Source organism: Plectropomus leopardus, chromosome 16, assembly GCF_026936395.1.
Source record: "Plectropomus leopardus strain MGB_pleo_1.0 chromosome 16, ASM2693639v1, whole genome shotgun sequence".
Taxonomy (NCBI): Eukaryota; Metazoa; Chordata; class Actinopteri; order Perciformes; family Serranidae; genus Plectropomus; species Plectropomus leopardus.
The window spans coordinates 9,594,909-9,609,269 of record NC_142191.1 but is presented as its reverse complement, the minus strand read 5'-3'; the positions used below and the strand labels follow the sequence as shown (position 1 = coordinate 9,609,269).

Here is a 14,361-nt window from a genome sequence, read left to right as displayed (position 1 = left end):
TGCTGTGGTTGGGGTGACTGCAGTTCACAATGTTCTTAAAGTATTGATATAATTTGCATGCCACAAGGTCCCTGGAAGGTTAGACTGAGCAAAGTAGAAGTAAGGTTTCAAATGAAGTTGATTTTAAATAAGGAAGTAGCTAAGTTGTTTTAGGGGTCTTAGCAGCAAGTATTTGGATTCTGGCAGTGCAGGAACTACAGAAAGAGAATAATTAGGCTTCTTGGGGTGCTTTATATTGATCTAGTGATGTAGTACATTATCAGCTCGGAGCTGTAAAGTGCTTATCAACCAGCAGTGTTTAAAGACCATTCAGTCATATTGTTTTACCACGTGGGAAGCCAAAAAAGTCATGACTGTATGGTGTGTAACACTGACGATTTCTGATGTAACAAGGGATGTCAGCAGATAACTGGAGAGAATATTTCAAACCGGGTCTACAGCAGATACTAAACTTGATTAGCTTGGGGGCCAGTTTTGCAAAAATAAAAGAGGCCAGGGGGGCAGCTGCAGCAGCGCCAAAAATGTTTCTAGGATTTTGGGACATTTCTAGGATTTTAGGTCGTTTCTTAAATTTTAGGACATTTCTAGGATTTTAAGGACATTTCTAGGATTTTAAGGACATTTCAAGGATTTCAGCACACTTCCAGGATTTAAGAAGTTTCTCAAATTTTAGGAATTTAGGTGATTCTTGGATTTTAGGAAATTTCTAGGTCATCTTAAGACATTTCTAGGATTTTAGGATGTTTCCAGGATTTTGGGACATTTGTAGGATTTTAGGACATTAGGTTCTTAGCTAGGACCTTTGTTGGGGCATGACCTCTTGTATTTCATGTCATTTTGTGTTTTTATCTGAAAAAATTACCCAGTTAGTAGTTTATGGATGTCAGCTATCAAAAACAAAATTAAATGAACTGACATCCCTCGATGTAACTATTACAGCTGCCAAGGAGGTTATGTTTTTGTCTCAGCTTGTGCATCTGTTTTTCAGCAGGATTATGGAAAAAATACCAGCCTGATTTTCATGAAACTTGGTGGAAGAATGTTGCATGGACCAAAGATGGACCCATTCATTTTTGAAGGGTATCTGAATCAAGGGCAGATACAAAAACTATTTTTCTTGAAATAGTCCATGGCAGAATCGCCTTCACATGCCTGTTGGTGTTAGTTGAGCCAAAGTAATGGCTGTTAGCAGTGTAGTGCTAACAATGGCAACAGTGCGGAGTAGTGATATAGCTTTTTTTTCTGATAACAGTGCCTAAACAATACTTTTAAAATGTTATGGGTGCAAAAACTGTGCCTGAAATGATTCATTTAAAAAATAAAGCATAAAACATTGGTCAACGATAGTAAGGAAAAGCTTTTCTATTGCAAAAACAAATTTGAGCATGACCAACGTATTCATTCTTGACAGTTGAAATTACACTTTCAAATATGGGGGGTTTAGGCCTTGCTGGAGGTCTGCGCTTTCCGAGTGCTGCCTGAATTTAAACTTTTATTTACCAGATGAGTTCACCAGATGTGCGATTGGAAGGAGCTGGTACAGAATTCAAAGGTGTCCTCTGTGTCTCTGAGGATTCCTCATTAGGTTCAAAGTAAAACACATCTTAGGGATGAGTCAGAAGGGAAAGCGCCACAAAAGACTTTATGTTTTTTATCACGGACGATCACTGATCTGCAGAGAGAGCAGCACAGGCGGTTGGCAGCTGCTGGCAGCAGGTAGGAACTGAAAGATGGAGCTTGCTGTTTGAAATGTCAAACGTGAGGTTTGTTTGGATCAGCTTACTGTCAACTGATGTGGAACACATTATTTGTGTGCCCTGCCTGAAGAAACCCAAGTTTCAATTCTTCAACCTACATTCATCGACCAAATCTTGACATCCACAAACAAATGCAGCAAAACAAACAGGGTTCCAGTAATGTTATGCTGGTAAAATGCCAGTATTTTGTTTTGTAAGACATTAAGTGCACTAAAAAAAAGGTAGCACCAAAGAGAGATAGAGTACAGAATTGGCAGATGATTTCTGAGTAACACGTCTATTTTTGGAAAAGTCATTTAAATGATTTAATAGCTGTCGTTAAAACGTCAATAAAAATGGCTGAAATTCATGTCCCGCCGTACACCTACAAAGCCCTACACGCAGAGAGAACAGCTGACGACGGTGGTGTTTAGCATTGCATTGATTCCTCTAAAGCGTTTATTCTGAGTTAATAGGACTGTCTCTGGGACACTAGGGCTCTATCATCCATCTCTCCTTCCTCCATCCATCCGCCCCATCCTCCCCTCCCCCGTCCTTCCCTGCACACACTGATTCAGTGGGTATTTCTCTACCTAACGACCTCTCTCTACATCCTGCTTTTGTAACACTTAACATTGAACATTAGGCGGCTCACTCTAGACTTGAGATACATTTATGTATTTTTCCATTTGTAACCCTTTGACTGTTTTATCACCACATGTGCTTATAATTCAAGGGCTGCAGATCTCAACAGTGGCATTAAGACTTAGGTTATCTTGTGTACGAACAATTTTACCCTGCTACCAATTCTGCAATACGTTTGTGTTTATTGCCGTAAATAAATGGTTTATTTTTTCTCTTTACACTCACTTTCTATTTTCCAAAAATGAGTAATACAATGTTGGATATATGGATCACACAAACTCATTATTCTTACAATCAAAATTATTAATATGTACAGATCTTGTGGAATTTCAAATGGAAAAAAATAATGTTAATGGTAAAAAATAACCTACTATTACGAAATATCCAAAAATTAGGGGGGGTTACAATCTAAGGGGGGAAATTTAATTTTAAAACTTACTGTGTTTTACCACTAGGAAGTTTTTGTTTATCAATCTCTGGAGTTTAATTGTGAAACAGTTTTAATGTGGCGCTAAGACAGTGTCCAATGATAAACCATATTAAAAAATAAGGTATAAAAACATGATTCTGCTCTTGTCTGTTCTGGCTTTAATGGTGGAAAAACTCCCCACTAAAGTTGGGATATCAGATCGACTGCATGTCTTTCTCTAACAATGTTTATTTTGGATGGTTGCAGTTCCAATCTTCAATGACATCTAGCTCTTGTTTCTTTTGGGTTAGAACGCACTTACTGAGCGCCGCTTTGGACAAAAGTGTCTGCCAGAATCATTCAAAACAAATGTAATGCATTCGGAAGACTCCTCTTATTGCCTTTAACCCGAGTCCTGGCCTCAGAGCTGGACCTGATCCCAGGGTGCCGCGCTGTCGCTGTCTGCTGCTACTAAACAGGATGAGTGAAAGTATGTATTTCCCTTCAGGAATCAATAAAAGTCTGAATTCCATCTCGCACCTCTGCTTCTGTCCGTGTGCGTTGCTGTTGTTAAAGATTCCTCTCGCCTGCTCTATTTATATCAGTCCCCGTGTCCATCCATCCGTTAAATCAAAACGCATATTGCAGGTGCTTCCCGTCAAGATTGTAGTATGAATATTCTTCACACATTTGTCATGATCTTGAGATTTTGGTGGAAACTCTCATACACAGCAGCTGTGGTTCAGGTTGTAATTTATCGTTAAGTGGAGTCCATAAACCATTTCCTTATATCAGGATGCGATGGGGGATATTTATCATGGATGCACATGCGTGTGCGCACAAACACACACTCATGCACATCTGCTGAAAAGGCATTCTATTAAAACAAGGAAAGGTGCAGAGCTAGTCAGATCCCCCGCTATGAAGTCAGAGAGCAAATAAATTATGGAAATAGACTCTGACACACTCGCGTCCTCTCCCCCTCTAAAACACAACCACACACATACGCACACAGATTCACAACATGTTTGATTTACTCCGGGATGCTCTGAGTGTGCTTTTTATGTAGGCGAGTTTTGTCGTAACTCGGAGGAAGTGGTGCTGCATAAAATTCACTTTTTTTTTTTATTTCACTTTTCAGACTTTTTAAAAACAGGAGGGATGAGGACACAAGCATGACTTTGGCTACTTTTGGAGACAAATTTTCAGACTAAACACCAGTTAATTGGGGATGGCGTGTCCAGATGGGGACATAAGCTGTGTCCCAAAGTGGGAAAAAGCTGATCATTTTGGTCAGTGGTCAAGGTTAGGGGTTAAGTTATAGGTACAGTTCACCCCCAACTGAAAAATACATTTTCCCTCTTACCTGTGGTGTTTTTTTTTATCAGTTTAGATTTTTTTGGTCATAGTTACCGAGTCTTGGAGATTTGGCCGTAGAGTTATCCGCCTTCTCTCCAATATAATGAAAGTGAATGGCACTCTGCCTGTGGGGCTCAAAGTACCAAAAAGTACTTTAGAAAAACTCAACAGCAAAGTCTCGTTCTCGAAATCATGACTCAAGATAATCCACAGACCTTGTTGTCAGCAGTTTTATGTAGGAACTATTTTCAGTATAACGAACTACACCTGCCAACCACATCACACTTCTCTGTCAACATCTCCATTTTGGGTTACTTTGGGTTTTCATTTGATTCTAAATAAACAAAGTTTGGGCTTTTTGGAATATGTTGCCAATACAATAAACACACTTTTGAAGCTTATAAAGGCATTATGAGAAGCTTGTCAACCTCACTCTGGTCAAACTCAGCACAACTCTCCCTGGGTTTTAGTCTTTTTTGAAATAAACAAAGTTTTGACTTTTAGAATATTAAAAACTTACCGGGAGGCCACTGGGGATTTGCTTGAACTAGTTCCAAGCGGTGTAGCATTGCACATCACAATACTGTTTAATATTAAACTATTGTCAACATAGACATGCTGCACTAAGTTAGCTTGGTTGGTGATTTATTCACATTTACTGGCATGGTAAATGTGGGAGACTGAAATAAAGGTCTGACTCCTTAACATTAACTTTGAAGAGGTCCTGAAGCCCAAATGTGTGTCCATTCCTCCAATATCTATATTCCTTTAGTTCACAAGGGTCCACCAATCCACCAATCCAAGATGTGAATATTATTGCGTATTATCCATCCTAAGTCTGTATACTAACTGTGTTTGTCAAACAAACCACTGTTCTTTTGACATATTTTCTCATCTTCTTGGACCCCTTGTTGGGTATGCAAGTTTTTTTTTACCTTGCTGGTAACAAAATAAAAATGTCCCCCAGCTTTTCAGCATGTTTTTCAATCTGGGAAAGCCCCAACAGTACAGCATATGGTCCCAATTCATGTATCTTTGTATCCGCCATTCTGCAAACTTTAAAGGCATTTTTTCTCAAAATCATTGCTCGATCACAGTCATTATGTAATGTGACAAATTTTGGTAAACATTTAGAGTACAAAAACAATAATGACGTCAACAGAAAGCTTAAAATGTTTTCTGTCTGACAGTTTCTGGGTCTGGACCCAGATGGAGAAGGATGACAAGCTAATAACTGAGACACATTATGGTCATTTTGCCAACAAGGGAGATATATCATTGTCCCCTCAAATCGCCTGCTGGTTATTGGCAGGATAAGTCTTAAGTATGTAATTTCACCCAAAGTGACCTGAGTAAAAGAGTGTGTGTGGTGTGTGTGTGTGTGTATGTACCCGCTATCTGTAAAGAGGAACTCGAGGTGAGTCATGTAGACCTCCCACAGAGGAACACTGTAGCGCTTAGCCAGAGACAGAGCGATTCTGTACACGTCGTCCTCCAGTGTCCTACAAACACACGTAGAGAAGAGGAACATAATGATCAGATTTCATTGTACTGAAGCAGTAAGAGCCATTACTCCCACTCATACGCTTAAGTGGTATGAAAAATGCATACCAAATAAAGCAAATCCAATTTATGTGTGTTTATTTCTAACCACAACCTCCAGCAGACAACACAATTCAAAGTGCCGTCCTTCAGCTGAGGATAAGTGTCTCTCCCTACTTACTCTGTGAGTCCGAGGATGGTCTCCTTCTTGTAGTCGGCGTCGGAGCTGAAGCGCTGGACGTCCACTCCGCGGCCCAGCCCCTGTAACACCTGGGCCTGGGTGAAGTCTGTCAGGCGCTCATTGTACACATGCAGCTGGTTGATCAACTTCTGCAGCTCCTCCGGCCAATCCGAATACGCAGACACATGCTGCGTGACCAATCGAATCAGCTCCTTGGGGTCAGCCTATGAAAAGGGGAATAAATCTTATGTTTACACACAAACTGCTGCTGAATGTGTTATTTCATGCTGGGAGCCTCACAGGGTAAAAGGATATGGGGCGGACACGCTGCTAAAAGCCACATTTGGTAATCCTAAGAATTATCATCATACAAACTTCTCTGAAGAAAAGCAAATACAAACTGGACTTGTAGATCCCTGCACTATTACAACGGGGGAGTGAACACACTGACTGCTGATTTTAACTACTTAAATCTTTAAAATGTCTTCCAGCTTGCTATTTACCATCGTTTATATTTGTTCCAGTCCTTTCCATTGAAAGCTTCGGCATCGTTATTGAGTTCATGAAAAATTATATATTAAATCACGGCTATTCAACATGCGGTCCGCAATCCATAGGAGGTCCTAGGAGTTACTGCAGGGGGGCCATCTAAATGATGTTTAATAATTTTTTTAAAAGTTTTTTTTTTCCTTAAAAAATTAAAATGTCTGAAAATACACATTTACATGAAACCAACATATAATGAGCATAGATAAACTGACCTATTCATAAAAATGAATTTAAAAAAAAAAGAGAAAACGCATTTAATGTACAGAAAAAAACACTGATGATTACCAATGAGTCCTAGTCAAATTAATTTATTATATATATGAATCCGTCAATGATTATTTTAACAGCCTAGTACTGTAGGCATATAAAGGCCACCCAACACATTATTGTAGGCCCAATTAATATGCATTTCAAAGTTATATATGAAGTAGGGGGCCCCTGCACTGTCTCATTCAGCTAAAGGCCCCGACACACCAAGGTGACGGTCGGCCGTCAGTCAATATTGAGTCAAGGGTTAGCGTCTGTCGCCCTAGCCGCTGCATTGGCTCCTGAACTATTGGCCCTTGTCTGCTTTTTTTAGCCAATTCAGCATGTTGAGGAGATGGACGTGCCTCTCAAAGAATAAAATCACTCTGATTGGCGGTTTTAACTTAACACATGGGAAAAGATACGCAAGTGAGGTGTGAAAGGGTTCTCTCCCCATACCCTTTCTCATGCCCTGATCCCCTTTAGCAGCCATTGTCTGCAGGCTTGATTAGGACAGCTGTGTCCTGTTAGTCAGACTGAAGCTGTCAATTTAGTGTTTTCTCTGTATTGTACTCACTGAAATGACTCAAAACTGGGTTTTTATAAACCAGGTCTTGTGTTTGTTTTTTATATTTTGGTTCTTGTCACCTGGTTAATATTTAATCAGCATGTTTTGCTCTTTGTTCACCAGGGCCATTGTGATTGCTGCAGCCTGGGCTGACGAGAGAGGGGGAGGGCTCAGCAGCCTGAGTCTCTCTGGCTGTGGCTGTGATCAGGCCCTGGTGACAAATTGGGAATTGGGGAGTGAAGATCATCTTAGGGGTATCAATAAAGTAATCATGTATAACTGTTTTAAGTTTTGCCAGCTGATTACTGATATTGATCTCTAGGATGAATTTAATTGTTATTTCCCTCTCCTGGTTTACCCTACCCCTCTGAAGTGAATGAGTCCAATTAGGGTGGGACCAGGAGGGGTTATCAGGACACCTGGGATTTGACTGGAGTGGAGGAGTCTTTTTCAGTTGTTTCCCAGGACTTTTGCATTTCAGTTTCTGTGGCATGTTTTGTTAATAAATGCCTGTTTTTTGTTTGTTTTTTTTGCACGGACCTCTGTCTCACAAACTTCTTTATCTCCAGAGCCAGCTAGCCACACGAAAGACAATCCCACATTTTGTAGAGGTGCTGTTAGCAACCTTACATGAGGAAAATAAAAAACTGCTAAAGTCATGAAGGAGTGAGGTCAGAGCAAACTTGTTATATTAAGTAAGATTGGATTTTTTTTGTCATTGAGCTTTTTGGGGAAGAAATGTTTGACGGTAGTTTGTGTTGTTGTTCACTGGCACATGGTAAAACTGCTTTGTCCTTTCAGCATCACATTGTGTTGGTAATGTGCCAACTTCCTTTCTACTGTCAAGACGGTCTTACAATTTCCCTTTTGAACTGGCAAATACAGATAGCCTCCGTCTGTTGGTATGAAGAGTTATTTCCTCTCACGCATGGTCAGAACATATGTGTTGGTTGACCAATGGCTGTAGTCTTTGCGGTGTGCTCATGTGTAACTTTATGGTGACGGGAGGAGACGCAACAGTTGGCTTTCGTCATTACACAGTTCTTTGATGTCAGTTTGATGTCTCTGTGTCTTAAAGGGTCCACAGCCTAAAAATGGTGGAAAACCCTGTATTAAATCATGTTGTAAAGAATAAAATTGGGTTTTGGTTTCAAGTTCAAAGATTTTATGGGAGTAACATCAAAACTGTCTTGGTTCTCCTCAGTTTTGGGGTAATTTTTTTAACCTGGCATTTTTGACTTAAACCAGAAGTATAAAATACCAAATCCACTTTTCAACCTATCCACACATAAGTACTTCTAAACTCTTTAACTGTGTCTGTCCTCATCTCCAAAACTATGGCAATCAGCAAACATCCTTTACTAACTGGTATATACTAACATTAAGATTAGCTTGAGGAAATGATATTGGAGAATGACTAATAAAGGCAGACGCAAACATTTGTTTATAATGTCAAGTATTAACTTTTAATACCTGGTAAATACTGAGAAACCATGTGCAAACATAATGGAAATATGGTTAATGTTAATTTCATGCCCATCTGCTGCCATTCTTCACCTCTTCAGTGAAATGGTAGCTCGAGTGACATTTAAAGTCGTATTCTTAATCATGGTTTATTTACTGCGGCTTTTTCCATTGCACTTTATTGAATTTTGTATTTAATCAATACACATACTTTTCTTCCTCAGCCAAGCATAAAGAGTAGTGCTACCTGTATAGAGCCTTACAGAAGGTGTACTGCACTCTAAGGCATAAGCAAAATGTCCTTGAAGTTTAGTATTTTGTAGTTTAGTGATTTTAATGGTGTGTAGAAAAAAAGCACATATTGAGTTGCCTGATTTAACTCTGGTGATGCTGTCATTGTTTTCCTGGAAGCTGAATTATACAAGTTGTAAAAGTCTGTCTAGTATAGTTGGTTTTCAACCACCTTTTTCCGGCGATTTTGAAAATTACAGCCATTTTTGAAAATAGCCTCATTAGTTCATCATGGCAGCGCAGCTGAAGACCTGTCAAGTTTCCAGTTGCACACAGTGCAGGGTGTTTGATGCCCAGTGTGTCACAAAATTCAATGATATACCTTCAAGAGTAAGCTTGGTAATTTCTTACGTGGACCCCATTTTCCCATGCTTTTGTGTAAAGCTGACTAATAAAAAAACATTTTTGTAAATCTGTCTAGTATGGAGCAAGAGGACTACAGGCATCAGCCGCGAAACAGGCTGCAATGTAACCACTCAGGACATGTTTGCATCATCAGTTTGTGTCCACTAAAAGTCCTTGTTTTTGCTACTCAATACGTTTACATGCACAGTTAAGTTGAGCGGCATTTACAGCTGAATTAGGCCATTTACTACTACTGTCCTTGTCCCAGTTTACAAGCACCAGGGGAGAATTAATTTATTAACAGAAGTATGTCTAGCAGTAAGTGTTATGTTCCCTTTCAGCTAGTAGCTATTGGACCTTCTTACAGCTGACCAATTATGTAACATACCAAACAAGTTAGAAAGCAGCAAATGGATTGCATGTCAGACGGTGACATCTTGTTTTGTTTTCTTCGGTTCTTCTTCTTTTACTCTGCCTGGCTTTCTCCTACAAATTTATGCTGGTTGACTTCAGGTCAAAGCCAGCCGTGGGGACTATGGAGCATGCGCATCAAAGAGTAAATCGACTTCCAACTGCATTATCTAGGTGTGTTAGTCCAATTTGAGAAAGTATGATTTCCATTGGACTAACATGTTTACATGTATTTTTTAAGTCTAACATCATTTAAATGTGTTTTTATTAGTGTCTGACAACATTATGGAAAGGGTCCCGACAGAGACAGACCTTTTTGTTTAAGAGTAAGATCCTTTTTTAAACCAAAAACAGCCCCAAAATCACTATCGCCAAACACACCAGACTCGAATAAACAGTCATTTTAACGTGTACAAAGCCATATTTTCACATCTTACTGGATGAATTAAGGGTATCAATTAAAGTCTGAGTGGGTGATCATTGAAACGGTGGAAAGGCAGTTTTTATGGGTTTTTGTCAACTTTGAATTGAGTGTGTTTTATGATGATAAAACTACAGTTTATTTAAATGGAGTCCGGTGTGGCTGGCAATGGTGACTTTGGGGCTGTTTTTGGTTTAAATAAAGGACTTTACTCTTTGATAAAAAGGGCTATCTTTGTGGAAATCCTTTCAAAAAGTTGTCAGACATTAATAATAACTATCAGAGCCTGTTAGTAGCAAAAACAAGCTCTTTTAGTGGACGTACATTGACAGTGCAATCATGCTCCAAATAGTTACTTTGCAGCCTGTTTTACGGCTGCTGTCTTACTTCATACTGGGCCAAATTCAAAAACTGTTCTTTCCATTAGTCACTTTGATTCAAAAGCATGGGAAATTGGGGTCCAAGTTGAAAAATATCTTACCCTTTAAGGCTCATGATTAAACTAAGTGACACACCGGGCTTCAAACACCCTACACTTTGTGGTATTGAAAACTTGACAGCTGCTTTGCTGTGAAGAACTAATGAGGCTATTTTAAAAAATGACTGTAATTTTCAAAAATTGTCTGTAAAAGGTAGGAATAGATCAACTATCCTAACCTAACTTCTGCAGCTTGTACAATTTTGCTTCCAGGAAGACACTGACAGCATCACCTGAGTTAAATAAGGCAACTCAATATGTGCCTTTTCCCCTGCACGCTGGGAAAATACGGGTAAATGTATCAGGAGCCATAATTGCGATGGTGATTCAGGCCTATGGGGAATTTGACGGTGGCTACACATTTATGATTGAGAATGTCATGCGCAGGGAGCGGTAGGTGAACGTTGTATCTCTCTCATCACCTCTGTTCTAATTAAATGAGCTCCCGAATTTGGTTTTTGGCATCTTGTATGCTGTCGCCCAGCAGGATGAGATGGTTTATTTGTTGATCTTATTTGCATAAGGTAATTATGGCTGCTGGAAATGTGTGCGCTTGAAAACAGAGGTGTGTGTGTGTGTGTGTGCGTCTCTTGCTGCTCTCAGTATGTGTGTGTGTGTATATGTGTGTCTTCAGATGTGGCCTTAGCGGCAGTCATGGTGGCAGATTCACAGTTCAAAAGCGGGACAGGAGGGCGGGTGAGGAGAAGAGGTAGAAAGAGGGGAATATTAAAAGTGCAGAGGGGGGAAGGAAATAAGCCAGGAGATGGGAGGAGGAAAGTAATAAAGGGGAGAGGAAAAGTAGGATGGTATTTGTTAATGCTGGCATCATTTTCAAATTTTTCAGTCGAGGGAGAATGACATGCAAAGGAGAACAAAGAAAGACAGAAGAAAGTCTGCTGGAACTTTGATAGACAGGCTGATGTTTGAAAAATATTATTGAAATAAGTCTTTCATGACAAAATACTGTTTGCATTCTCTTTTTTTTCACTGTCTGTCATTCATCTTGTCCTTTTGGCGATCTGGATTATACCCTCCCTTATCTCTCCAAACACTACTGTTTCTCGCATCTCTCAAATCCCCTCCTCCCTCATTACTGATGATCTCCAAAATCCGTCTTCTTTCTAATAAGTATCCCATTTAGTCTTCAAATTTACTAAAGACAACACTCGTTCCTCGTTTTCTCTTCATCTTATATAATTACTTGCTTATTTAATTACAAAGTCTCTTAAAAAGCCACTTATACTCTTTCTTCAAAGGGAAGGATGTATAAACTGTATGTCAAGTATAATTTCAGAAGGTAGCGTGTGATGTGGCACAGCTGGGAGGAAGCCGGCTCTCTCCAACTCCCCCTGCAGCTATTCCACCGATGCCACAGGCTCTTTTCTCTGCGCTCCCCTCCTTCCTGTGATGCTGCTTAGAGGGAACAGTGTGAAAATAAAAAGTCTACGTCTCCTGCCTCAAATCTTTTCAACCAAATTGCTCTCTCATTTTCACTCCTAATTTCCCATGTTGTTATATATCTATCACAACCGTGCCCCAATAAAAATCCCTATTGCCTTTTCCCAAAGCTGCGTGGTTAAAATCTGTAAAATGAAACATTTATAAGGGAACTCTTTGAGTATGTCAGTTATATCATTGTGATTAACCAAATCTTAATGTTGCATCATACAGAGTTGTTTTTTCCCCTTTTGCCACCTGCTGTTTCACCCGCAGATGCTAGCACATGAAAAACTTTCACAGACTGCTGCTGCTATGAAAAGTCGCATGAATACGAATATCGCAGATGTCGGGCTCAAACTTCTTCTCTCCAAAATTGCTATTTTTCAGGAATTAGAAAAAACGCTGTGTTTTTAAAAGGATCCAATGACAACAGGGGGTTTTAGAATACATTTCATTGGTTGAGAAACAGTAAAAGCCACTGATAGACATAGAGTGGGGCCAATAGAATGAATTTATGACAACTGCAATGTTATTAGTTTTGCAGATAATCTCACAAGTAGATGTGGATATTTTTCACTTGCGGGGAGATACATTTGACCTACTCTTGGTGCTGGGACGATAACATTTCACAAAGATTCATCCTCTGAGGAGTCTGAATTGCTGTAGCAAATGTCATGAAAATCTTCACAATATTTTTGGGGGATATTTCGCTAATAGCCAAAATTGCCAATCTCACATTTGTTGACAGAAAAGTCAGGGGGATGCCAAAGTAGGGTTAGGTACAAAACTACTGTACTTTCAAGAGTACATCTAACAAATTACATCAGTTCTATGAGTAAATATTGATTAAATTAATTGATGATTAATTTCTTTACCTAAGAGCACATCAAGATGAGAGTGTGTAGCGTACCAGCTGTTGGAGCTGATTACAGTCACTCTTGTAAACAGAGACCAGAAAAAAAACGGGTTACAGCCGGAACGCAGCACAGTTGCACAAGGTAGTTACCTTCCCTGTGTCTACACCGCAAAGGTGTCAGCGTTTTTCACTTGTTCATCTCACACATTAGATATCCTCTCATTTTAATCTGAGCATCTGTCTGCACCGTCTCTGTGCAGGCTCAAATCTCATGGGCTTAACCGCGACCTGAAGTGTTTCTTTACCCTTCAAGTCTTTTTTTTTCCATAATATACTCATAAATGAGAGGTTGTTACTGAATAAAAATACACTGAAAAAAAAACATTTATCTGCATTTTCCAACCTAGGTGGAGCAGAGTGTGCTGCTTTTGTACAGAGCCAGAGAACAGCACAATCTGCTCTAGTTTGTAAACCCACAGAGCCTCCCTTAACTTTCGCCCAGCAGCTGGAAGTTAAGACTTAGTTTTTACAGGTGCAATTACATTTTTGTTATTACTGACAGAGTTAAATATCAGAAAAAGTTACCATCTGGTACTGGTTCCTGGTACTGCTGGAACCAGTTCAATGTGAATGGTATCCAACTTTACACTCACAGAATCATCCACTGGGGACCATGAATGTCAAAGAAAATGTTGAGTACTTGCTGGCATTAGGACAGTCAAACAATACATTTTTTAAATTGTGATTAAGTGCAAAATTTCAATAGTTAAATGTGTTTAACCACATTTTTTATCATGTTTTAAATCCATTATTCTTACCAGATTGTCTTGATTAAGAATCAGATGCAGAGGTCGAGGTACCCCAGTGAAATTGCCATGCCGTTTTTTCCATTTCTAAAATTTAGCCTAACTTTGGAGTGGTTTTTGGCCCCCTCACTGAAAAGCATGACATGGTTGGTATAACTGGATAACCGTATCATCACTCTAGCTTTAGAGCTCAGTCCTGTACAGCCTCTTAAAGACAGCAATGCCAGTCATCAATTAACACAATTAAAAAAGAAATAAAAAACCCTGTTATGTATGGACCTCATATTACAATTAACATGTTAATGCTGACGGCCCTAGCTGGGATATTTCAGTCTGGACAAAAGCAGACTAACGGACGGGCTAAACAGCATTGCTTTCCCTGGAGCTTCACCTCTAATGCAGCAAAAAAGCATGTATCCTTACTTTCTCTTCAGTCTGGCATCCCATCAGAGTCATGTATCCATAATACATATTCATTGCAACAGTGTGACGATCAAAATAGTCAAAATCTGCTTCACATTGCTTCAAAGGAGGGGTTTGGTTTTTAAAGGGTTAATGTCACATTCTCAGTTATTCATTATTCAGTGTGTGTTATCATCACATCATCAGTGCCA

The 14,361-nt window shown here is 39.5% G+C and overlaps 1 protein-coding gene across 1 annotated transcript in view; it reads right to left on the bottom strand.

The window, feature by feature from the left end:
* Positions 1-14,361, bottom strand: part of nbas (NBAS subunit of NRZ tethering complex) — a 221,937-nt gene that overhangs the window by 88,313 nt on the left and 119,263 nt on the right. Inside the window, exons 42-43 of the mRNA XM_042503247.2 lie at positions 5,873-6,096; positions 5,541-5,651 (exon numbers count right to left, since the gene is read on the bottom strand). Of these exons, the coding sequence (XP_042359181.2) occupies positions 5,541-5,651; positions 5,873-6,096 (335 nt within the window). The remainder of the gene's footprint in view (positions 1-5,540; positions 5,652-5,872; positions 6,097-14,361) is intronic.